This window comes from Cygnus atratus, chromosome 3 (genome assembly GCF_013377495.2).
Source record: "Cygnus atratus isolate AKBS03 ecotype Queensland, Australia chromosome 3, CAtr_DNAZoo_HiC_assembly, whole genome shotgun sequence".
NCBI lineage: Eukaryota > Metazoa > Chordata > Aves > Anseriformes > Anatidae > Cygnus > Cygnus atratus.
This window is the reverse complement of record NC_066364.1, coordinates 114,473,063-114,499,150: the sequence shown is the minus strand read 5'-3', so window position 1 is coordinate 114,499,150 and position 26,088 is coordinate 114,473,063. Positions and strand designations below refer to the sequence as shown.

General features: G+C 46.1%; 1 protein-coding gene across 6 annotated transcripts in view; it reads right to left on the bottom strand.

The window, feature by feature from the left end:
- Positions 1 to 2,459: 2,459 nt before the first annotated feature.
- The window catches only part of PAK5 (p21 (RAC1) activated kinase 5), an 88,112-nt gene continuing 64,483 nt past the window's right edge, over positions 2,460 to 26,088 (bottom strand). For 4 of the 6 annotated variants that reach the window (XM_050709980.1, XM_050709979.1, XM_035553062.2 and 1 more), the window contains 7 exons: positions 22,235 to 23,032; positions 15,712 to 16,203; positions 12,373 to 12,506; positions 10,180 to 10,306; positions 7,030 to 7,155; positions 5,414 to 5,548; positions 2,669 to 4,719 (listed from right to left, as the gene is read on the bottom strand). In XM_050709980.1, coding sequence (XP_050565937.1) covers positions 4,564 to 4,719; positions 5,414 to 5,548; positions 7,030 to 7,155; positions 10,180 to 10,306; positions 12,373 to 12,506; positions 15,712 to 16,203; positions 22,235 to 23,032 — 1,968 coding nt within the window. In that variant the 3' untranslated portion in view covers positions 2,669 to 4,563. Of the gene's footprint in view, positions 4,720 to 5,413; positions 5,549 to 7,029; positions 7,156 to 10,179; positions 10,307 to 12,372; positions 12,507 to 15,711; positions 16,204 to 22,234; positions 23,033 to 26,088 lie in introns of all 6 variants that reach the window. The other 2 variants (XM_050709981.1, XM_035553061.2) reach the window with 1 other exon arrangement.

Here is a 26,088-nt window from a genome sequence, read left to right as displayed (position 1 = left end):
GAAAATACCTTGTTCTTCTTGAAGTGATTTGAGCCAAGCAGGGATTCATACGGCCTGTCCCCCTTCAGCTTAAAACAGGGTAATAAGCCAAGAAATTAGTGTTTTCGGAGTTTAAGCTGTTACCTGTGCTTATAGATACTTAGAGCAAACGTGTGTGTTTAGGGTTTGTTTTTCATCTACGCAGCAACAGTAAAATTAAAGCAGAATTAAATTACATTGAGGAACTGGCTCTACACTGAAGTGAAAGAGCAATGGTATACCTGTCTGCGCTGGTCTGCACCTGTATGTCAGTAGCAGCAGCCGTACGTGCAGAGATTTGGCTGGTAAGGCAAAAATCAATGTGGGAGTGGAGACTTGTCCTGTGCTCAGCCAGAGCTGTTGGCATTTCGGAGCGTGTGACACCAGGTTGGTAGACTTACGGTTTGACAGGGAAGATGGTTTGAAGGTTTACATGAAAAAAACACCAATACTTAAAATGTTGGAAGAAAAACCCTTCGAATCTTTCAATTCAAACTGTATTTTTGCTAATAGTTAATTGCTGATTTTGAATTTTCCATCAACTTAAGCTCACCAAACTTATATTTTTGAAACATTAATTATGAGGGGTTAAAAAAGCTGTCCAATTTCTCCTCCCACCCATCAAACTACAGCAATATCTGGAGGATGGCAGCACTTTGTGATTTCATTTATATATTTTTTTACAGTTAATTTCATATTTAGCTTTTATTCATAAATGGCTTATGGACTTGGTGTTTAGGGACATGGTTTAGTGGGTTACATTGGTAGTAGGGTGATGGTTGGACCAGATGATCTTGGAGGTCTTTTCCAACCCTAATGATTCTGTGATTCTATGATCATGAGCTAGCTGCAGGCTCGACCACACTTTGCTTTATGGATGTTTATGAACGCACTGGTACAACATGAGTAAATACAAGAAACTTATCAAGCTACTAAGCTCTATAAGGACCTGTAATAATTAAGCACTTACTAAAGCAGCTGTTAATGACTTGCAAAGGACTTATGAATAGAACTTTAATTACAATTTTCTGATGTATTGCTGAGGAAGGGAGTTACATTGCCAATAAATGCCCTGGCCTCTGCTACTGCAATTATGTAAGTATTTGCGAATTGTTTAAGAACTGTTGAACTGAAGAAAAAAACCATCATTTATTAGTGACAACAGGAGCCCAAGGTAAATGGATGCGGTTATGCCCTGATTGTTTGACTGGCTCTGGCTTTATTGGAGGGACTACGGGTGAAATGTCCAAAGTTAAGTACCTTTTTTTTTTTTTTTTTTTGAATGAATGATGCCTAATGTATTTTGAGACATTTACTGATGTCATTAACCAAAAGCATACGGCCTAATACTAAATCTCACTTGTAAGACTTAAAGAGAACAAATAAGAGCACAGATATTCATTAGCTGACTGATGCTGCTACTGAGGAGCATGAGTAGTGCTTTTAATAGGTAAGTGTGCTGAATGATTATGAGCCAAAAATTAAGGCCATGTAAGGAAAAAGGAAAGGATTATTTTAGGGGACAGGGAAAGGAAGGCAGAAATGTTTTGATGGGTATGGTCTTTCTGTAGTACTTCATATACAAAGCTGTGTGGGTGTGCTAATCACTTCTCATAATTTTTGGTACATTTCGGCTGACTGCAATGGGACACCTGGATGTTTCTGCCAGCTGCCAGCATGTGCTGAGCCATGAAAGGGCTTTTTTTGTGGGTGCACCGAAAAGTTGTCCATTTTTCTAAAGACTGTGAATACGCGTGTCTGTATGTGGTTTGGGGATGGGGGGGGCGTGTGCTGAGAGGCTAAATCATGATGCCTTGGGCTGAAAGAGCTTCATCTCTGGTATTTCTCTAACTACATCATTTGCATCAGGCTGACGAGCCACGCTGGCAATTTCTGCCACAGGGAAGGTTTGTTTTGTGTGAGGGGAAGCAGCGAGGCTGCCGTGTGAAATGGCTGCTCCAGGCCTGCTCAGGACTGTCCTCCTCGGGGACAGGAGGGGCTCTGAGGGAAACAAAATCAATCTCCCAGGTCAGGGGTTTTTGCAAAGGCTGCTGAGATGCATTTGCATAATTGACATAATTTTTTCTCTTTTTTTTTTTTTTAATAATTTATCTAGGGTATTTAGCTCATAGAACCGCATGGTTTTGCTGCACCCTGTTGCACTGCACACCCTAAGCCTTTGCACTTTCCTCCCTGAGGCAATTTAAAGATGATTTTTTTTCTTTCAGTCATGCAGAGGCTCTTTTTCAAGCATTATGCCTCTTCCAACTTGCTGTTCCTTGTTTGCTAAGATAAGTAAGTTAAATAAGATACATATATTTTATATACATATTGCACATGTATACAAGGAACCTCTTTTTTCTTGTTACTGTCTTGGCCAAATATTATGTGTTGGAACACAATTTAGAAAACAGAAACAAGGTACAGAGAACAACCACACTGAAAACAAAATTATTTATTCATTTATTTAACTTGCATGTGCATTTGTCTCACCAGTAGCTGGTGTTCACAAAGAAAAAAAGAAAAAACCTTTGAAACTGACAAAACTTTCAGTAAACTTGATGAACACTGTTTGAAGTATCTAATGATAAGAAAGTTGCAGAAAATTCTCCACTTGTACAGTCTAAAATGTGTTGATTATTAAAGAGAAAAACCCACCAACCCTGTTTTTATTCAAAGATGGTTAAAAAAGTTTAATTTTGTGTCTAGTATTACAGTTTCACTTGTATGCCATTGCCTTTACTGGTGCAGCCTTTTTTCCTGAGTTGTCAAGACTACAAAATACAAACACTTTTAAAACTCTGTAGGAGCCCTCGTTCTCTCTGCTGGGTTTCCGCGGGTCTGTACCGGCAGAGCGTGTTTGTGGCAGGGCAGAGGCTCAGCTAAACATGTTTTCTTTAGTAGGGTCTTGAAATGTGCAAACAGGGTTAAGAAGAGAATGCAGTGGGGGGTGAGACGCACACATATAAGAACATTTATTCAATGTTCAAGTTCGTGTTTCTCTCCCCTTCTCTGTTGTGTTTTTTTTTTGTTTTGTTTTGTTTTTTTAATTTACTCTCCCTTCACATGTCACTTTTTAAAGGACAGTACGAAAAGAGCTTCTTTACTATTGGCAAATCTTTTGTCTGGGAGGAAGATCTTTAAGAAACAGCTCTTGCCAGGTTTAGATGTTTGGTTATAATTTGCTACAATAAATAACAATTAATATATTCACTATGAAATTCTGTAATAAGAAATAAGCTGTGTCTTCACAAAACTGGCTTTGTGTTTCTTAATGGTATCATAAAATGAGGTCAGTAAAAAAAAATTGGAAAAACATGGCTTTCATACTATACATAATTAAAAAGAACTAATTAATAAATAAATTTAATTTATCATTGAAATAATTATGAAGCACTTCTAAAAATTTTAAAGGCAAATCTATTTAGGCCTACAGTTAACATGCAAATTCATCCAACAAGTAACACAAAAATGTACCGCAGTAGTCAACTGTTGTATCAACATTCAAAAAGGTCTAGACAGCAGCACAACTTCTATATGGCAAACACCTCATAACGTATTACAAAGGTCTCTTCCAAATCTGGAGAACACCTTTGTCAACTTCCAGAGCATGACATAACTAACAGGTATTTTTGCAATAACAAAACTGACGTTGCAGCAGCATAAAATGAAGGGAGCGCCACGTTTTTAGATGACCCTTGAGCAAAGGTACGTCTGATGCGTTAGTTCCCACCGATGGAGAGATGAGGGACGCCCTGATGACTTGCAGCATGCAGCAGAAGCTCTGAATGCAACCACGTAACCAGAAGAGGGCAAGCACCCAACGCAAGTGCTCTGACAGTATTGGTAGTGTCGGCTCCCGTTGCTCTTCAGGCTGCTGTGACGGTGGGATGAGTGCTGTCATCACCCCAATGGAAAAGCTGCCAAAATTTCTTCCTTCCTAAAGGGCTTTTTTTTTTCCATATTCAAAAGGGTTAAAAAAGTAGGAAACTTTATCTTCTCAAATTCTTGCTAAGTTACACTTATAACTTCAACTAGCACAACAGTTACATGACAAAGTACTGCAAATTATCAAAAGTATTGTACAGAAAATTACAAACTCATTTCAAAATACATTACGCTGCTATGACTGAGATTAAAAAGTGCTTTTTTTTGTCAGAAAAATGTTCGAAATAGAAGTGCCGTAGCCTTTCCTTCTGCTCTGAAATTCTGGTGTTTCACTCTGGTTGTGCTATCCACTATTAATTACCTTTTCCACCTTGTTTGCATTTGGTGCCTTCTGCCTGGATGGCCAAGATGAGAGTGCAGCCATGGTCTGTGGCAGAGCATGGCGATGCAGGTGGTGGCTAGGATCGTCCCCGAGTCCTTTGCAGCCCCAGGAAGCTCCCCCTTGTTTTTTTTAATGCACCACGTTACTGCCACAGGGTGGGTTTTCCTTCACAAGGTTTTGCTCGCCCTTTCCCGTGGCTCCCACGCAACCGCTGGGAATGCTGCACGGCCCTTACCTGGCCTCTGCACCAGCCTCCTCCCAAAATGTCACCAGGTTCAGCGGTGTCTGTGCTGCCGCATGAGGGGCACAATGCAAGAAGGGGGCCCAGCCAGTTTGAGGAACGGGTGTCTCAACAGTTCCTGTGCCGTGGCTCTCTGCGAGGGCTCCCGCACCAGCATCAAGTCCAAGAAGCCCCGGAGGACTGAGGAGACCTAAAACACCATGCTGGCGTTAGGGGCAGACAAAGAGAAGCGGTCCCAGCCTACACTGGGTCTTTGCATGCTATTTTCCTTGGGAAGACAAAGGACAGTGTGAGCTGTCCTATGATAAAGATGCACTGAATGGGAGGACCATGCATCTTTTATGTGCCATTCATGTTGAAAGCACTGGGGGTGCAGAACAGCACACAATACAGAGCTTTATATGCGGCATGTGAAAAGCAGTAACATGCCTGGTATTACTGCTGAGGGTGTGGGTCTGCTTTTACCCAGATCATAGAATCATAGAATATCCCGAGTTGGAAGGGACCCACAAGGATCATCGAGTCAAAGGGGAGATCCCCAAAGGCTTTGGCAGTGGGCACAGATGCACCAGCCCATACAGAGCTGGGCTCATGTGCTGCCTTGCTCTGGTCCTCAGGCAGGGTGGGAAGTGCCTGGATGGCGAAGCTCTGCCCAGACCCCCTGCTCCACCACTCACTGCTGAAGCAAAGTCAAGGTCATGCACAGAAGGGCTGGTGTGCTGCTGGCTTACACCTCCTGACCTCCCCCAGCCAGTCTTATATAGCACCCACTGCTCCATGTGGCACCCAAACACACACTATGCTTTGGGCAGGGCAATGCATGGCTGTGATTTTATTACACTGTTTGTATGTGCAAGACCCTCATCACCAGTGGAATGTCTGACCTTGTGCATGTCCTTCACCCGGGGCGGTAAGTTGTCCCGGATTCGGCGCATGGCTTGCAGCGGTGGCTCGTTGAAATAGGGCGGCTCGCCGTCTATCATCTCGATCACCATGATGCCCAGGGACCAGATGTCCACCTGCAACATGGGTGGTTTAGAAACACCACTGGTAGCACGGGGCGGGGGGGGGTGCGCGACAGGCTCAGCACTGGGGGTGCATGTAAACTTTACAGCACATGCACATGCACACAGGCTGTCTGCATCCATTGTAAGCCAGCAGTCTGGTGAACCATCACCTTTCTTTTTTTAACCAGCTGAAAACAATTTTTGTTTCTGAGTGCTAACATTAAAGAAATAAATTAGAAAGGCTGTTAAAAACTGTCTGCAGCTGGTTTAGGTGATGTCCACTGGAACCATGGCCAAGGCAGGCCTGTTGCAGAGGCTGACTGCACCCTGCGGTGCAGTGTTCCAGCTGCACCCACTGAGTACTTAGCCTGGGTTGGCCCCGCCATGCTACAGAAGTGTGCAGTGCATGGAGGAGCGATGTATAGCAGCTGCTGCACAGTCAGTTACGCTATTTCCCCTGGATCTTACCAACTATAGGAAATCCTGCTTACCCCCAAGGCAGATTCAAGCATTTACTACGCCCAGGCCCACTCCCAGCAGTCGCAGTTAGCACATTATATAATCCCTTTGGAAAATGATTCAGCGTCAGCTTTAAAAAAACAACACTATTTTTTGTCATGGTCTACTGCAGAACTTCTCCAGAACCCCACTCAGCTGATGACTGTAATTTCTGTCACTTGCCAGCCCAAATACAGGCAAGGGCAGTTCATACTTACACACTCATTTGCCAACACTCTCCTTTGGCTTCAATACTTTATTTTTTTCTTTGCCTACTAGTGGGAAACCTAATGCATCTTTAAGTTCAGGCACTTTATAATCCCTCCAGTGTTATTAACAGGATAATAATAGCTGCTGTTAGTGTCCCTGAAATGTCTCCTACAACACCACCGGGTGAATGCCAGTGCCTGCAGGGTGCTCACTCTCAGGTAGGAGGTCTCCCTGCCGGGGCCAGCCCAGGCATTTCTGCACGATGTGAAGGTGCCTCGACTGCTCTCAGGCCACAGCTACACAGCTCCTCTCCGCCTCCTATGTGTGCAGAGAGGGAAAGAGCAAGGGAGAGGGCGCAGGGCTGCTTTCTACAGCGGCTCCACCAGGCAGTATCAAGTAGAAGCTGACCATGCAGAGGAGTCCCTGTCTCTGTGGCGGGACAGCCAGGGGCTGACTGTCCCAGGCTGGCTGCACAAGTGCTGTGACTGGGAGCTTCGTAATGGGTGGGTTACGGCCCTGAAGAGCCACAGGGTCCCCTGGCAGGCCCATTCCACTTTTATCTGTGGAAGTGCAATACATTGTTTAGTGCTCTAACCAGTTGTTCTCTACCCACACATCAGAGAAAAATACATTCAAACAAAGCAGAGTGTAATACTCTGGGGCAAACACAATTGCTGCTCTTCAACACATTTGTGTAAAGGCATTTAAGCTGCTGGTGTCTCTCTGGGCTCGGTGGGTTTGATTAAGGCACCGTGCGGCCACCCTGGGAGCTACGCTGCGCTCACCTCAGTGCCGTAGGGCATACGGGAGATCACCTCCGGCGCCATCCAGTACGGCGTCCCGACCAGAGACTTCCTCCTCGGCACCTCCTTTGACACCTGGGCGCAGAAGCCAAAGTCGGACAATTTGATCTGGAAAGCAAAGAAAAAGAAAGATCCCCTCTTGAATAAGAAGGCACATCTTCGCCCCAGGCACAGGTGTCCCCAAGAGACCACCCCCCATCTCCAGCTGGAGCTGCTGGGGTTGGGAACGAGCTGCAGCGTTTGTGTGGGACAGGGTGGCTGCACAATTTTTGGAAGTGTGGTTGGAGACAACAACACAATCTAGGGAACAGGTGGCTAATTAAATGGGAAGGAAAAGAAGTAGGAGAGGCTGGCAGCGGTGCTCATTACTAAGATCAACTGTCATAGCTCCTTGTCTCTTAGCCAGCAAAAGCTACAGAGGTGATAGATGGCTTATAGTATTTTAAAAATATAACTCAGAAGGAAAGCAAAACATTCCAAACCAGCAGTACTTATAATTAATCTATTATTGCAAATATATAAACACCATGTTTACAGTGCACATATGTATACTAATATTCAATAATACGCATACTGCAAGTGGTACTTATCACTCCTATTATTTATATTGGGTTTATGATCTATGAGTTTGCCAAAAAACAGATTAAACAACTGGCCCCCTTTTTCCACACAGAGCATAATTTAATGCTCAGAGAAAGCCATATCCCAGCCAATGATTTTTCAAGATGAGGCCCTCACACTGCAGGCTATCACTAGAAACTGTCTTCTCCCTTTAGTAAGGGAGCTAATCTGCGGAAGGCAGGGCCAGGCAGAAGAGATGTTTCCAAAATGGCTGCAAGAGATGAGGGGACCTGCACCCAGTGCTGGGAACTCAGGAATTAAAGGCGGCACTGTCCTTGAGAAGCTGTGACAGTGACCTGAAATAGAAATAACGGGATATACGAGCACTCTGGAGAGCAGCTCTTCCTGCATCATGTGCCTGCTTTTACCTATATGCAGATTTTTTTTTTTCCCAATAAAAATGCTGGAAAATTATGACCTTCCCGCTCCCTGTTGCTGTACAACACCAAGGTGAAAACTCCTCCAAGCCTAAACAAAATAAGCTGGGCTGAGTTTCAGTGGCATCATCACCTTCCAGAAACTGCTCGTTTCTTAAGGCTGAATCACTGAATCACAGAATGGTTTGGGTTGGAAGGGACCTCAAAGCCCATCCAGTTCCAACCCCCCCGCCATGGGCAGGGCCCCCTCCCAGCAGCCCAGGCTGCCCCCAGCCCCATCCAGCCTGGCCTTGGGCACTGCCAGGGATGGGGCAGCCACAGCTCCTCTGGGCAGCCTGGGCCAGGGCCTCAACAGCCTCAGAGTGAAGAATTTCTTCCTAATATCTCAGCTAAACCTACCCTCTTTTAGTTTAAACCGTTACCCCTTGTCCTATCACTACACCCCCTGACAAAGAGTCCCTCCCCAGCTTTGCTGCAGCCCCCTTTAGGTACGGGAAGGCTGCTGTAAGGTCTCCCCGGAGCCTTGTCTGCTGTGTTTGTTTGTTTTCCAAGTATTTATTTGGAGGCCTAGAAGCTACCACTGAGGTTTTCTTGGAAGCTGTTCCACATTAAGGTAGCCCCAGAGCTACATCCCACCCAGTGCGATGATGGCCAGTGCCCAAGGTCCATTAGCCGTGTATCCAATTGTGTACTCATTACCTGGGGATGTGATGGGAGCCCAAAGCTCCAGGACAAGTCAAGTGGGAAGTTTCATAAACTGCAGTATTGTGTAGAGCAGCATTTTATTATAAGCACTGATTTGTTTTCTTTCGGATTCAGTACAGACCCTACTTTTTAAAAAACTAACGGTATTATTTTTAACAGAATTGCAAAATGATTGTTGGTATTTCTGAAACAAAGCCAATAATAGCCAAGTTCTCCATGCTAAATGCATTTTTCAGTTTACAGGATGAAGAATGGGAGAAATAATGCATATTTTGGAAGCAGAGCCCAATCTCCTTTGGTAGGAGTACAAGAGTTTTTGCATATCTATTGCTCATTCGAGTACATAAAAGAAGACGATTTTCTAAAAAAAGATAATTACACAACACAGCCATGAAGAAATCTGCAATGCAGATAATAAGTAGTGGAGTAATGAGTATAATGAGGCACTGTATGCGGAGCCTGAAAGCAGATCAGATGCTATTTCAGCAACATGGATCAAAATTGCAACTAAAAAACTCCTACACACGTAGAATTTTCTTCCCCGACAGGATTAACAGGAGCAGCCTGTGACCGCTGCAGGAAATCCCTCTCTTGGTGATATGGGAAGCGAATTATAAAGGTGAGCCTTTGATTAGGGAATCGGAGTGGGGCTGAGAAGCCAAAGGCTTTAGCTTCTGCACCAGAAGATCTAGGTTTGCTTCCAGAGCGCCTGGGTACTCCTGGGCTCAGTCCAACCGCTCCCTAAGCCTTGACTTAGACACGTGCGTAGCTCCACGGAAGCAACCCTGCGAACCCTGCCGACGGGACTCTCTGGCCATGACTGCTTTCGTTTTCACTTGAATTATTCTAGTGTGGCCACAAGGTGAGATATAAACTAGTGCAGAAATTAGGGTCTTACATGTTACGGTGATTTCACTTCCTTTCACACAAGACTTTGGGTGCCCCAGGTTTTAGATGCCTCAGGTTTTACTGCTGTGTGCCCACAAGTGCAATGGCCCAGACCCACCTTGCTGCTTGTAAGGAAACAGGAATTTCTTCGGGACTGAACAGTGATGAGGTATTTTAGCATTTTTTTGCATGCAAACCTTATTTTGCTGATTAAGCAGGTCACGTGCAGTGTTTTCTCTCCCTCCCTCCCCACTCGTTAACACCACAAAGATCAATTCCCTGATAGCAGCAGCCACCCAAGTAAATGAAAACACAGGACAGGTACTGTCATCAATCTCCTACATGAACCTATGGTACAAGCTGCTCTCCCGGGGGGGTGTTTCAGCAGTAATGTGTAACATTTGCTTATGGATTGAAGACAGACTCTTGAAATTAGGGTTACTCTGACAAGCCACACTCGCAGCCGTTTTATGACAGCCCCCATTAACCTGTTCCCCTTGTGTGCCAGCGAGAGACGGCAGGGGAACTGCTGGATGCTCACCCGTCCATCGCTTGTGAGAAGGATGGAGTCGCTTTTGATGTCACGGTGGATGACGCCTTGGTTGTGCAGGTAGGACAGGGCTCTCAGGACAGACAGACAGACGGTCGCAATCTGCTCCTCGTTCATCCTGAAACGCCAAGGTGGAAAAATGCACTGAGCGTTAATGAAGAGAGCAGGGAAGGGGACCTGGAGTGGCGAGGCACCAAGTTCCTGTTCACACCAGTACTGGACAGCCAGCAGCCCTTCTAGGCAACAGCTCTGGAGTGACCCTCCAGTCCCATTTCTGTTGAAGAAGGGAGACAATGGGTAAGGAACAGCTCTGCAACAAGGTCTGGGGAAGTCTCCCTCTAGCATTAAAAAAGCAGAGTATTTTATGTGATAGAGTGTGTTACAGTGAGCCTGTTTTCCTCTGGGAAATAATGGAAATGCCTTATTTACAGTAAACTTACTGCTACCAAGGAAGATAAATCACTACTGGGATTGAATCAGGCACAGAATAAATATGAGAAACAATGCTCTAATTGTGCAGACAAAACATCAGGCCCTGGGTGTAACTTTATGAGCATTTCCTTTGCCATTACAACTATTATAAAAAAATAAGGGTATTTCAGTAGAAAAATATACAGTGAGAGAATTATTGGGTCATTTCTCTGCACAGGTGCAAAGCCCCTTTCTAGAAAAGCCGACTGCTGCAGCATGGCAGCCATGGACAGGACAGGCCGCGCGCCGCAGCCCTGCTGCCCCATTGCTGGCAATTCCCAGCGGCTCTGCTACCCCAGCAGAAGCATTAAAGCATTTCTGCTTTAACTTGGTGATGCTATTTGCAGTATTTCAGCAACATCTTTAAGAGAAGGTCATGCAATGTAAAAAAGAAAAAAAAACAGAAGATTAAGGAATGACTATTTTGAGTCAAAAAATAGATGACAGCTCTTAAGAAGCAGTGTCCTGGGAACAGCTGTTTGCTGTTAAACTCCTGTCAGAAATATCTCAGATAGAGCTTTTAATGTTTTGGGGAGCAGTAGTTAACAACTGACTTGCAATATTGTGATTTTAGTATGTCAGCTAAGGCAACACGTAAAAATAAAATACCTAAATAAAACACAAATCTTTTTTTTTTTTTGGCTAAGAGTAACACTAAACTATGAGGGAAGCCATTTTCACGTCTAATTTAATACTCTTTGCTGCTACTCTTTGCTTTTCTTCTTGCTCGCTTAAATGTTCTCCCACTGGATTGGTGTAGAAATATTTATTTTCTTTATTCCAGAGGAAGAAATTAAACACAGTATTCCTCTTTCCAATCCCATTTTATTCTGCTTATCAGGAAAAAGATGAGTGAAGAGCAGATATAAGGTGGGTTGCAAAATCTAATGGCTCTACTCAGAAGAGGAACTGGAAGAGAGAAGAGGCACTGGTCAGTGCACTACAGCTTTTGGACTGATGAATTGCTTTACAACATTAACTGAAATATGGGGACCAGCTCTACAGTAAGCACAAATGCTGTGATATAAAAATAATTTTCCCATTATGTCTCAGGCTCAGCTTGCAGTTAACATTTCTGACAGTATAGTTATGTGGGTTATGAGTATCAAGAGAAATCACCCCTACAACTGACATAGTTATGACAGCAAAGACAACAATACAGATCACCATAAGGGGAAAAGAAGCGCTTTTTTTTGACATTTGGGGAGCTAACGGATAGAAGTCATCTCTGCTAAATGAACACTGAAAGCTCCAGCAAATCCCTTTCTACCAGCAAGCCGTTCCAGATATTTCTTTCCCTTCTGTTTAAAAAACACCTGTACTGACAGAAATTCATCTGCAGTGGCTTACTTATGCTGGTAAAGTGAGTGTGCTGCAGTGTGTGTGTATAGGTATGTATATATGTACCTGCACACGTGCATGTATAGCTATACATATCTCTCTCTCTATAGCTATACATCTATCTACACACACACATATATAGCCATATAAGCACATACATATATATATTTACATATATATACCTTTTGCATGCATCTGTATTTTATGCACGTTTTGCATGTTTGTATAGATGTGTTATGTATGTGCATCTATACGTACACAGACATATACAACCATAGGTATACAAAACTCCCTATAGGGAGCCGGGGGCACCCCGCTCTCCTCAGCATGAGGCGAGGGCCGGAGGCACGTGTGAGGCAAGCACCAACCCACCTGGTGTGAGTCACTATGTCTGTCAAAGCGCCGCCCTCCAGAAACTCCATCACAACCCACAGCTCATCGCCAACAAGGTAACTGTTGTACATGTCAACCACGTTTTCATGATGGTAATCTCTCATGATTACAACCTGTGAGGAAGAGAAAGATGGTGTGTGAATTGCTACAAGCACTATCTGACACTTGTTTTGACCTTCTTTTTCACTGTACTTTTCTCTCTGTGCTTAGTAAAGGTTCTGCTATGAATCACAGCCTCACTCATCCTTGTGCCAACGCATAAACAAAATCAATCTATTTACATAAAATAACAGTCATCGTAAATGCATTAGGAAAAAGGAAGAATCTTTAGTTGCTAAATTATAAGTGGTAGATAATTGTGTTTTTTGCCATACTGCAGGAACAGGACTGTTTACTTCACTGTCAGTCGCTTTCAGTACAACACAGATGATTTTTTTTGACCCAATCAATTGCTCAGCCCATCAAAGTCTTCTTCATCAGGAAGTAAACTCTACTTTGCACAGAATTTAACAGAATGCTGGTAATATAGGGGCTATTATAAGGCGTTAAAGGGCTCTGAGGCCCCTGGGCTGCTGACCACATCATGGGCAATGAAATGGGGAGAACAACACTGGGGCAGGGGTATCCTGGAGCTGTGGGGTTAGGGAGCAGATTGCTGACATGCAGTATAGCTTGAGCGACTGGAAGGGACCAAGCTTAGCTCTGCTCTGCTCCTGGGTGCTCCCAAACTGTGCCTTAATTCTGCATTTTGCTATTATACATGTAAAATTGAAGTACTATAAGGATATAGAATTTCTCATTCCTTACTTCAGTCTAGCTTGTCTGGAAATGGAATAACATCTTCACTTAAATCCGAACGATTTAGTAGTGTGGAGAAGATGATGGCTAATACGGGACGTGCAGTTATGCTTTCAAAACACTCTGTAGTTATAAATTGTAATGGCAAGTGTTAGAATAATTAATATCTTGAGTCCTGGTGTATAGGTGAATCTGCTACACAGGTGCCAACACAGCTCTGCATGCCTGCTCTCATACCAGCTGGGTGCAGGACCTCCCCCAGCTCAGGCTGAGTCGTGCAATGCCAGATTTCAGCACCTCCAGCCCTTAATTAGTGAAGACGCGGTCATACACAATCCCTTCAAGTCAGCAGGAATTTCTGTACCTGTGAAATCTGCTAGATTTGTTTGCCTCCATGGTCAATTGTACTTTTAATGTATTTACCATTTTGACGCCCAGTGCTTTGAACTACTGAAGTTTTAAAACAAAAAGTTGGAGGAGAGCTGGCAATCTGGGGCAAAGCCTCGTCCAGAGGTGCAGCCATGAGAAGTGCTGCATTCTTGAGCAAAGCACGGGACAAAACTAACAAAACTCAAGGAGAATAAGCTTAATTGAATGATCACAGTTTCATTTTAAAACTAACATGGAACAGATGCTGGGCCAAGTGTATGAATGCTTTACATGAGCTGTGGGCATGACAGGTAAGACCGGAGAACCAGGATGCCCCAGCAGATCCCTGTGAGCCCGAGCACCATGTCTAAAAGTGAACGTGCAGGACTGGGACTACAGGAACAGCAGCTTGGCCGAGGTGGTGACAACAGCCACACGATAGTGAGGGGTGTCAGAAAGAGAAAAGGGATAGAAAAGAACAGCAAGGCAAGGCTTTGATTACCCCTGTGTAGATGGAGGGAGGCATGCTGAAAAGAAATTTTCAGATGACACGAGTGAGCGGAGCGTGTCAGGGAAGCAGCTTGGTCCTGCACAGCATGTACGACCTGCTTCAAGATGTTACCACTCATGAGATGCTCTGTTAGAGCTACACAAAGCAATTCAGTGCAGTCTTCCAGCAGAGGCAAAATAACGCCAAAATACCCAGCACTGTCACGGACTGCAGAAAGGAGAACTGTGTTTTATTAAGCAAGTTTTATTAAAAAGCTTCTATAAAGCAACAATCGGGCCATGGCTTGGATGTCTGGCACCCCGTCCTCCATCAGGGAGCTGGAATATCCCCACTGAAGGGCAGTGTTTGATGCATCAGAGGGTCTGTCTCTGACCACATGGCAGTAGAGGAGGTTTCAGGAGGGACTGGTACAATGAACAATGTACCCAGGAAAACGGTACTCACCTGAAGTCCTAAAGGAAATCGAGCACAAAATGGCTGAGGCGTCACCACTGCGACTAACCTATTGCTTGGAACTTGGCACCCAAAGCGCAGGAAGTGGTAAGTGTCACCCCTGGGCTCAAGGGGGCTCCAGGGAGACCTAAACAACCACAGGTCAACCCAGCGTCTGCGCTCGGCAAGCTCCTGGAACTGGTAACTGCTATCACATGACTGTAATAATCACAGTATGATATAATAGGGAACAACATAGAAAAATTTGCCTCAAAAACCTCTTAGAGCTCTTTTACGGAGTGCAATCCTGATTAAGACCCATCTGCTGGGATTTCAAGGAGGTGCCAGATCTAAAGTCTTTAAAGAAAATCTTTCAGTATTTAAAAAATGTGATTTAAAAAAAAGATTTTAAGGAAACCAGACTTCCATGTGCTGAATGATGAGCCTGTTACAGTTAAAATTCAGGAAACAAGTGATAGGATCAAATGTTTCTCACAAGAGGTTTCCCCGGGGACCTGCAGTGTTTTTGGCATTGATCAGCATATCTGTAAGTAAGTGATCTCGAAAAGAGCGTAGTATACACAGCACTAATGTCTATGGGAGGGTAAGAATTGAAAAGGAGAAACTCTTCACATTGCAGAAGGAACCCACAGCACCAAACAAACTCATGAAAAAACGGCAAAGGAAAATCGGTGCTCTTAAATTTAAAATAATGAACATGGGGAAAACAATTCTACATAAACAGTAGTGGTCTCTGAACTGGCTATAATCTCTCAGGAGATGTGGGACAGTCAGCTCTTTGCTTATTAACCCACAAGAAAGCAAATGGTTAGGAGGGGAAGGAAGGAGTAAATAAGTATGTGTATGTCCGAGTACGGTGCATATGCTTCTTAGATAGTCGGGTTAGTCTGGATCCTCCACCTCAAAGAATAAACTCTACCAGAAAACGGTGTGAAAAAGGCAACTGGGCTATGTCTGTGCAGCTGATATGCTGTATGGATCAGCTGATAGATTTCTTAGTTGTTCTCTGTGACTTTCCACCATATTATAAGTTTAAAGCCAGGAGGAGATGTAGCTCATCTGAAACCGGTCTGGTTATTTTAGACACCACAGACGAGCACAGGACTCAGCACCTATTTTAGAAAGAAATTAGGGCCACAGTGGGCCCTCAGTCCACGTCTCACGCCACACTACCCGAAGCAACGCACCTCATTGAAGAGCAACTCCCTTCTCTGCTGCTTCCTGAGATCCATCTTCTTCACGGCCACTTGCTTGCCCGTGTGCTTCTCGGTGGCGATGCAGACAATCCCCGTGGAGCCCTCCCCGATCTTGATGAAGTTGTCCAGGTACTCCCGGGGGTCACCGGGGCTGACGACCAGCTGCAGGGCGGCTCGGAACTGTTCGTGGGACACCCTGGAGGGCTGCTGGTCCGAGGAGGAGCCCCAGCTGGGCGGAGGGTAAGCACTTGATGTGATACTCGGGGAGCTGGGGTAGGAGGCGGTGGAAATATAGGGAGAGCCGGGCTGGAGGGGTGGCTGGTGATAGTGGGACGCTTTGTGGTAGACCAGAGGGTACTGGTAGCTGCTGCTGGAGTAGCTGACTTTGCTTTGACTTTGAGGTAGCTTTACTGGGCCCCTTGGGTAGGTGTCCGACCCGGAGAGCGGCGGGCTGACTACCAGCTGCGCTCGGTCGTAATCCACCTGCAACACAAAAGCAGATGATGAACGTGGGTGCAGAGATGGGTTTGCAGCCAGCCCTCACCACTCAGCTCGTGCTCAGCACCCCAAACGTGCTCAGTGGGGTGCCAGCAAAGCATGCTCCTGCATGGACCCGTTCTTGTCCACAAACACTGCTGGTACCCATTTTTATGTCCAGGTACCCATTTGTAGATATCCTAATCTTTGTTTAGTGACAGCATAGGCTCCAAAAATGTATTTACTCTGTATTTGCAGTTCCTTGCAGGTTCTCTGGGCCAACTCCTCCAATAATCCATCCCAGTCACAACTAGAAGCCCATTCAAAAGCAAACTGAATAGAAGCAAATTCAAATTCACACCTTTCCTTTCAGATACCAGTTTCCAGGTTTCGACTCTCAGCTTTAGTCCTTCTGCTTTTCTCTGGTGACTCAAGAACAACCCCTTTCCACCCTCTTGTGGAGGCTGCTACTCTGGAATGCCCATCGCCCCTGCCCTGCCCCATTGCTGGCTGCTGGTGGAGCCACCACAGAGCAGATGCAGCCCTTATCCTGTTTCATTTTTTTCTTTCCTCTTTTGAGCCCTGTACAGCTTTAAATAGCAGGGTCTTCCCTGCTATCCCCACACGCAGGAGCCGGGCTGCAGGACACCGCGACCACAGCAATGCAGCAGCATGGGGAGAGCTGCAGACCACAAAGCAAACAGCAAAGCAGCACCAAATTCATGGTACAAGGTAAATCCCAGGGAGTTACCATTAGGCGAGCACGCGACCTGTTTGGGATGAGAGATGAGAGCCACTCGGTGGAGTTTACAGAGGGACTTCCTCTGAGCAAGTCGTGACAAGGAGACTAATTCAATTTACCTTTTCTTAAATCATTTTCCGGAGTGACATACTACTTAACTGCGGTGTCACGAAACTGCTAATTTTCATCTGAAATCAGAGACAATCGCAAGGAGATTATCCCGGTGGGAGGCCCTTGTCATTTGCAGGTTCCTTTCTTTTCTTTTATTCTCCCAAGCTTCTCTAAGCATCTCACACTGCAAGCAGATGAATACTGCACCTTCACAAACAAAACACTTGGTCTCCATCCAAACATAAAAAAGGATGTAAGACAAAAAATGCACCCAAAACAAGAATATGTTTTTCCTTTTCACCAGAAAACAGCATCTCCACATTGATATGTAACACATGTGACTCCTGATGACACGTGGAGCATCGAGGGGCGGGGGGGTGGTCAGACACAGGCTCACAGTGTAGCACAATTACAAATAATTACGGCAATGAATTCATTTAATCAATCAATTTCAGTGGCGGCGCGCAGGGGTGGACAGAGCAGCAGAGCCGACACAGCTCCCGGCTGCTACTACTGCTGCTGGCTGCTGGCCAGGAGCCCCTGATCCATGTTAGTTAAACGCACATTAATCTGAATTTGGCAGTGTAATCAAGGACCCAACTGAACTGTGAAATTGAATTCTGCGGTGGAACATCATTTGACCATTTTATGCTAAGACTGCAAAAAAAAAAAAAAGAAAAAGAAAAAAATCTGCCGCAGCATCCATTTATCACTGCGCCCCGCTGCGAAGCGAGGAGGAGTTTCCAGCCTGGGTGCGGGGAGAGAAGGCTCGGCGTGCAGCGCTGTATCGTGTGGGAGCTGGGCGTGCTCGTCTCTTCCTCGTGCGTGAGGCTTAGTGGGAAGGGGGAGCGCCTCGGCACAGGGGCTGTCCTCAGGGTTCCCTCCTGCTGCAGTGAGCGAGGCGCAGCCACAGCTCCCAGCCACAACGCACCTGCATCCAACGCGTCCCAGGAGTGGGCATCTGCCCCCCAGGAGGCTGTTTTGGTATAAATGGCATGTACAGGTGATTCGGGGCAGTAGCTGTAAACAGAAGGGGGTGAGAGGCATCACGAATTGCACACAGGACATTACAGCTGCCAAGCTGATTAACGCAGAGAAGTGCTCCGATGCTTCGGGGGAGGGAGGGGAGCTCAGTTACCCTGTCCTATAGATCTACGTACGCAGAGCCACGTAAATTAGTGATTAGACTATAAAAAAACTATTTTTTAAATTAAGATGTGAAAAGCCCAGTGTAGAAATTTAAGCTAGATAAATCCGTACCAATGAACTGAGCCCGGGCTTCACCCATGCCTGCTGTTTCTGAGCATGTCCTGCGCTGACATTTTAAAAAGAAAATTCTGGGGTCGAGCAGTCTTTCTCCAAATTATCGAAAGCTTTTCAAAGTTAGCATTTCGCAACCAACTTGCAGCACAATGTAAACCCAGGCACTACCTGAACGCCATGCAATCCTACAAAAACACAGGAGCCCAAGTGACCAAATCAGCCCCATCTCTCCTCCCAGGCTGTATCCACATGCAGTCCTTCACATCATGGCAAAATTGAACACACTTATTCCACTCATAATTCCACTTCTGCTACTGAATGCAATTACCTACTGAAAGGAAAGCCTTTAAATACTACAAAGGAGAGGAAAAAAGCAGCCCTGCTCTCCTACACCATCAGGTCAAGGGGGCAGATGAGGCTGTGACACGCCATCCATCACAGCTCCGCAGTGCCCTGCTGCTCTGCATGGGTCACTTGGCTGCCTCGCAGCACCACCCAGAGCCCTTCAGCAGACAATTTTTGCTGCTAAAGGTGGAAACAACGCCGTGTGCAAACTCACTGTAGTTCCCAGGCTGATGACAGCAGTACCCATCCTGTTGTGCATGTTCTGGGAACACCCCCGTGTTCATACGGGATATCTTGCCCCGTAGCATGGTCTGCTTGGGCAAATATGTTACCCTCGACTGTCACCGGGTGATCTGCAGTCGCCGAAAGCACAAATGCTGGCGAGACGGACTGCGGCGGTGATGGCAACCACAGCCCTCCAGCCAGAGCCGGCACCTTCCTCAGGGGCAGGCAGCCCCTGGTGAGGTGGGGTCGCCTCTCAGGAAATGTAAAATACATTTCAGTTGGATTAGGTTTCAGTTTGCTGAAATAAAAGGTGTGGAAGGGACGGGCTGTAAATAACACGGAGATTGCAAGGGACAAGGTTACTCTCCAGAGCTTTGCCAGTGAAAATCTCAGAAACTCCCTGTTCCATTCATGGCAGTGTCTGTGGAAAGCTCCTGGCACATGAATGGAAAAATAGGGAAAAAAGGAGAGGGCTCCTGATGGTAAAGGCCTGGTTCTGCCTTCACTGGGCTGTAAACTTCCTGCTGGTGCATAGTGCCTGCAAAATACAGCAGGGAAACAGCAGTGCTGAGCTGCGGCCAGGTGAGAGCGAGACCTCTGCCCTGGTGCAGCACTATGGGGCAAAGACGGGGAGAGCAGGAACCACGGCCCCTGGCAGGAAGGACAGGAAAGGGTCACGGGGAACCACTGCAAAAAAGTGATGGCAAAGGAGCTTCAAAATAACAGGCTGCAGTTCAAAAGGGCCTGGGTTGAAGAGGAGGGTAAAGGAAAAACTTGCACTACAGACTGCCCAGAAATAGGAGGAGACCTTCGTGCAGTACGTAGACTTGGTGGGATGGGTTTGGGATTGTGTGGCAGCACTGAGGTGACTCCCTCGAACAAAAAGGGACGGGGTTAACACCAGCACAGGCACCAGCGGCACCCAAATGATACAGGAGCGATTCTGCGGGGACAGGAAAGTGGCGAGGGACAGGGGGGGAGATCAGCGAGGGAAACGAATCTGAGCCTTCAGCTTCGTACGCCTGTGTTCCCACCGCACGGCTGCGCCCAGCCCAGCGCTGCTGAAGCCTCCTGATGAAAGACATCCGAAACCTGAGGGATCAGGGCACTTGTTTGATTTATCCTCCTTCTATCACCTGCACCTAACACTGAACTATGTCTGCTCTTCATTTACACGCCAAAACTTTTGGTAAATGCAATTTGAAGCCATACATTTGTGCCTGCAGACTTTTTCAGAGCTTACATTTTTTCCCCTTTTAAATATTCTTTAAAGCCAATCTCATTTGTACAATATCTGATCCAAGCCCCGATTCTCATTTAGTAAACCCATTTAATGAATCATTATCTTACTAATGCCCCCTTGAAAAGAAGCCTCCTCAACAATCAGCCAAGGCACGGAACTGTTGTTCGCTCCCAGGAGCTGTGGATGCGTTTGGGGACTGGAACTGCTGCATTTAGCAGTGAATCATCGAGTTTCAACGTACCGAGCCCGTAGGAGTGTTTTTGATGCTCTAAGGGGGAAACAGCTCACAATGAATCTTGCATGGAGGCATCTTTTTTTTATAAAAGTTGTTACTGCATTTTAATGGGGTATTTTTCAAGCTGTCTGGAGTGCTCAGAGCCCTGTAAAATATATCTCAGCCTTCAGCCCTCCTGAATGCTGTAGAACTGGCAGCAGCAGGCACAAGAGAATCTTTGAATTATCGGTGGATTTGTCCTTCTTCTTTCTGAACTCTGACAGAATGATTGCTTTAAAGGAAGGAAATGGCAGATAGCCCATCTCAGGCTTTCCTCACAACTTCCAGAACTCGTACTTTAACACCTCACTCCTGCACACAGGTAACTGCACACACGCAGCCCTCTCACCATAGCCCAAGCTCAGAAAAGGCACAGGAGGAGATGTGGTCACTTTTCTGCTCCCCCCATAATTTACCCTCAAACTCAAAAGCCCAAATTTGTGCTTTAATGCAATCCATATTTAAAAAAAAAAAAAAAAAAAAAAAAAAGTGTTGTTTCATTTTACCACAGGGCACTGATGAGAACTCTGCACCTCGGCATTACAAAGTAGACAAAGGCTAAGTGCACGCCTCTGGTATCAGGCTACGGGACGACTTCTGGGGCTGAAGCTGCCCAGGACCAGGTTCTCAGCGCTCACAGCTCGTACGAAAATGTGCTGTTCACATCACCACTGAACAGCAGAAGGGATGGTGGCGCTTGACGACTGCCAACCTCAGCACATCTGGCATGTCCCGGCACACCAGGGCCATTCCAGCCCTGGGAAATGTGCTCTCATCTTGGTGCCTGTTGCTAAGGGAACCCGGTAATGCTCAGCGCAATCTACACTGAAGGAAAACCCCCTCTTGCAGAATATTGGATGTCATCTAATAAGGCATCCGTCATCTAGTAAGGCTTTTCCATCTAATAACCGAGCGGGTCATCATCGGAGCGATGTGCCTGATGGGTGAGCGAGAGCTATTCCCTCAGCTGGACAAACCAGCGAGCTACGGGAAGTATGGCGAGGTGGCCTCATGGATGATATTCCTCGTGTGACTCAGAGGAGGCTGAGCAGGCCACAGCATCTATAGAAGAGCTGCTGGTAGGTATCACATCTGAGCTGCTCTTTTGCATCCTGAGCCTGTTTCTTTTTTAATTGTTGTTAACTACAGCTGTGTTGGGTGAGAGAAGAGACTGTAATTTTATTTCACTGCTTAAAAAATGAAGCAGAGAGGGGTAAGCCCCTGCCCTCATTAGCAGCAGAGTGTTAACAAACCCTGTAATGCACACAGAGCGTTACAGCCTTGTGGCTGTGTGGGCTGGCACTGCTGGGTGAGCTGCAGGCAGCTCCTCTGCCTCACACACATGCTGGGCTTGTGGCTGCGCTTCCCCAACAGAGCAGCAACGCTTTTCTAAGCAGCACAGAGATGTCAGCAGTAACGGTTCAAATGCAAAAAGAATCTGATTCTCAAACCAGACTGTTTTTTCAGCTCCTGCCAAGATCTGCATTGGCACATGAACTCCTGGTGCAACAAGAACTGCCACAGAACTTGGGGCTTTTGGAAATCCCAGGTAAAACCCATGAAAGTTAGGCACTTCTAAACTGCTCTTTGAGTAACTTTGGAAGAGCAGTATCTTAAACCACTGGTCCATGATGTCTGTTTTCAGATACCCAAGAAAAGTGGGTGGGTTTTCACACCCACCACAACCATCTCATGGCTGCATAGCTCCTGGGGATGCCACCAGCCGCATTTGGTACTTTGTGCCCTTAATATTCTGCACATGCCCAATTTTTTGCATTCCTGTTTTGGAATTTCCCTGTCCTGGTAGCACCATCACCAGGGCCCTTAACGTTACCTTGGGGATGCCTGCTGCAGTTTCGGACAAGCGGGGGTAGGTGTAGGAGCTGTAGGAGTGTCCTTGCTGGTGTGCTTTAAACGCGCTTGCCCCATAGGGCATGGCTGGCTCTTGCAGACCAGAGCCCGACCTGGACCTCTGCCTCATCGCTGGCTGAGGGCTCGCCGGGTCCACGTAGGACGACTTTGGTCTCTTGTCGTAGTCGTCCTTGCCTGGGCTGTGTCCCCAGTCGCTGTCGCTGTACTCCAGCCTCTCCTTGGGGCACTCGCTCTGCACTGACGCTCGGGACAGGGCGTAAGGAAAGGGGTCTCTGTAGTCCAGCGAGGATCCACTGGGAATCCTCTGGTACTCCAGCTTTAGGCCTCCATATTCGAGCGGTTTGGGCTTTGCCTCCACTTGTGCCTGGTAATCTGGGAGGAACCTGGAGAGGTCTGACTTCAGGGGCGTCACTTCTGAATAATAGATGTCCCTGGAAGTCACCTTCATCATGTGCCCGTTCTGCTTGGCGGCATAGCCCCCTTTGTAGTACCTGTCAAACTCTTCCCCGTATAGAGTCTTGTCTCTGTACTTTTCCATGCCATAGTCTGTTGTCGTGTCTGACTCGCTGGAGTACTGGGAATACGTGATGTAACCGTTCTCCTCCTGGTGCCTCGGCACATGGTTGGCATTGCCCTGGTGGTGGGTGGGAGGGCTTTCCTTCCGCAGGGAGTTGGATCGTGTCACGGAGATGTTGTCGAACTCTTCCAGCAGGCCGTTGATTGAAGTATCCTTTCGGGGCTTATTTCCTCTAACGATAGTCTGGGAATAAAAAAATTACTTTGATTAAATGACTTTCATTTAGTATCTGACCAACAAAACAACAGAAAATAAGTCTGTGATTCACCCAGAAATACACGTAGTGATGTGTCACATTCTTCAGTCACATACTTCACAATAAACCATTGCCAGAAAATACTTACAACAGGACATGCAGAAATGAAGAAACAAAAGGGTCAAATTCAGTGGCCACCACAAGCTGAGATTCAGCATACAAGCCCAAGACACTACTAAAAAGCTCAATTTAAGAGGTGGGTGTTCAGCACTGAATAGCAGAGACATTTAAAAGCACTACTTGTGTTTTAAAAAGTTGCTGTGACTAAATTTGCTGTTATTCAGTTGTCTGCATCAAGGCAAGCTAGAAGGCAGAGTCTGATTTGCCGAGTATGGATAAGCTAAAAAATCTCATTCAGTGTTAACTTCTACATATTTAGCAAACTGCTGGAGTGGAAAGTTGCATAATGAACAGGTCTTTTTTTTTTTTTTTTTTTTTTTTTAACACAACAGTACGTTCCTGTGTGCCAGAATTACCACCAGGGATTGCTTCTTCATTGACTTCGCATTAGAGACGTGGGGAGGATGGAAAAATAATACTTACCTATTCACAATACACATGGTAAATCCCTGTGCATGAGCATGGCTTTGGGACATCCACATGATGGATGCCATGAGGTGGTAGCCCTGGTTGTGTCCTGATACTGCAAACTGCCCCCTGCCCAGCACTTCTCAACCTGGACTGAAGCAGCTGTTGGGATGGGAAGCAAGCAGTGCTTGGTTACAGCTGTCCCTCAAGAAAGCCCAACTATTTTTAGCTAGTACCATCTGAAGACTGTAACAAGCGATTGCATCCATTTTTCAGCAGCTGACTCCCATTGAGCACTGCGTCATGTTTATAAACACTCTGCAAGAATAAGATGTACAGATTAATGGCCGGGGCCATAAATCAGTGTGGTTCTAGTGAAAACAAATTTGCTTTTCTGATTCGCTTTAGCTAAGTACTGAAGGTTGTACCTTCCTTAACTCGCCTAGTTTTTAAGCAAAGTCCCTGTGGCCGTTCATCCCCAGGAGATGTCCCTCCGTGAGCTGCAGCCTGCCCATGCTGCCCGTGCCATGGTGCCCAGCCTGGCCACTGCCCTTCCTGCACTGCGACACTGGCAGAGACAGCGTTAGCAGAAATACATCCCTGTAAAACCTGACCCAAAGCTGGGGGAGCAGCACCGAAGGGATAAAACAAAGAAACGTCTGTGAAAGAGGGCTGTGCAGGACCGGGGTCTAAAAGGAAATGTTTCCATGCAAAGCAGGCTGATGACATGTGATGACCAGGGACAGGGATGGGAGGCCGTGGGGAAGGGCTCTGCTGTAAAAACCAAGGTGGTAATTGCTTTAATCGGGTCACAGCTCACAGTGAGCTCCTCTGGAGAGGTGGCTGCATTGATGGCGAGAAAGGCAAACACAGTCCGAGTCATACCTTTTAATCACACTGCATTTAGCTTACATGGAAGGCTTTGTGTTTCAGCCAGCTGACTTACCACTACAGCAGTGACTTGTTTTTTAGAGCCCTGACTATCCCCAGCAGAGGCAGGGGAGCATGAATGGTCCTTCAAAAAGGGCATGTGCGGGACTAGCAATACCTCCCTCTTTGAGCAGCATCCTACTCTTCGCTCATTTTCTACCCAGGAGAGGTTCGCAATGCAATCAGAAGATGTGACGGGGCAAATTTTGTCTTTTGTGGTGTCTGCCTTTCTTCCCCACCCCTCTTTAAGCCCTGCTTTGCCATCTCCACGAAATTAACAGCATACATACTTCTACATACATACATACATAACAGCAATATACTTCTGTTGTTCAGAAAAAGACAGCTGAGAAAAGCCAGGCTATGAGCAAAGCAGTGCTGACCTCCCATTGATCCCTCCTCTGATTTATGCCCGTAATTACTTGCCTGGTTTGCTATTTTGAAGCTAGCGATACTGAAACAATAGGACAGAAAAAATCAGGAGCAGCAAATAGATCACTCCTTTCACCTCTGAAGTCATTCAGTGAGACAAGAGGAATTGGTTTTGTCAGGCTACAGCCGCTTTGGCAGGATGAATGTGCGATCATTCATATTTAATTATCACGTAATAAAACAGCACACTCAACAATGAAATGCTTATAATTGAAAACAAGATTGAAATACCCAACTGCCACCTTGCTTCCCCGGTGTAAATCCATGCCAAGGAGTAAAAATGCCAATGTAATGATCTCCATGGGACTAGCCTTCAGAAAGGAGAGCTTTCCCAGAGCAACCTGCATTGTGCCTGCACAAAAGGACCTTGGAGCCAGAGGGAGCCCCTGGGAGCAGAACAGCCCCTGCGGTTATTGGAAAGGGGAGTTTTCCCTCCGCTCCTCCAAACAGATGCTCTGCTGAAGCAGTTTTTAAAAATACAGATGTGTATGGGATGTGGGGGCTGGAAGAATCACAAACAGCTATCTGAGCCCATGTCAGAAGGAATTTTAGAAGAACGAAGTTGAAGGTTTAGGTGTTAGGGAATTCATTGATGACAAAACCCTGCAGTTTAGGGATTTGCTGCAAATGGGAGCCTCCACTTTGGTAAGATACAAAAAAAGAAGTGTTTATTTATTTTTTGTTTGTTTTTTTTTAGTAATAGTGAAATAGTCTTGTAGGAATTTTGGTTTTCCAAAAAGAGCATCTGCCACAAAATCTCCAGTCTATGAAGAAGTCTTTGCTATCGCTGTGACCTCAGTGCTACCTAATCCTGACTGGTGAAGTTAAGGAGATGAAGATTTAAAACCCCTTGTTTTCTCCCAGCGCTTTGAGAACAGCCACTGGAGAACAATGACTTCCCAGAATGACAGCTGAAGTTTCTATTTGCTTCGGGCTCCTCTCTACTAGGAAATTAGAGGTGGTGGGACCAATCCCCATGGCTGACCTGGTTTGCGGGCACTGGCCTGGGTCCGTGATGCTGAACGCTCTCAGTCTCTGAAGCAACATCAGTGGCTTGGGGAAAAGTCTCTGCCTGGTGCTGACTGTGCCCAGG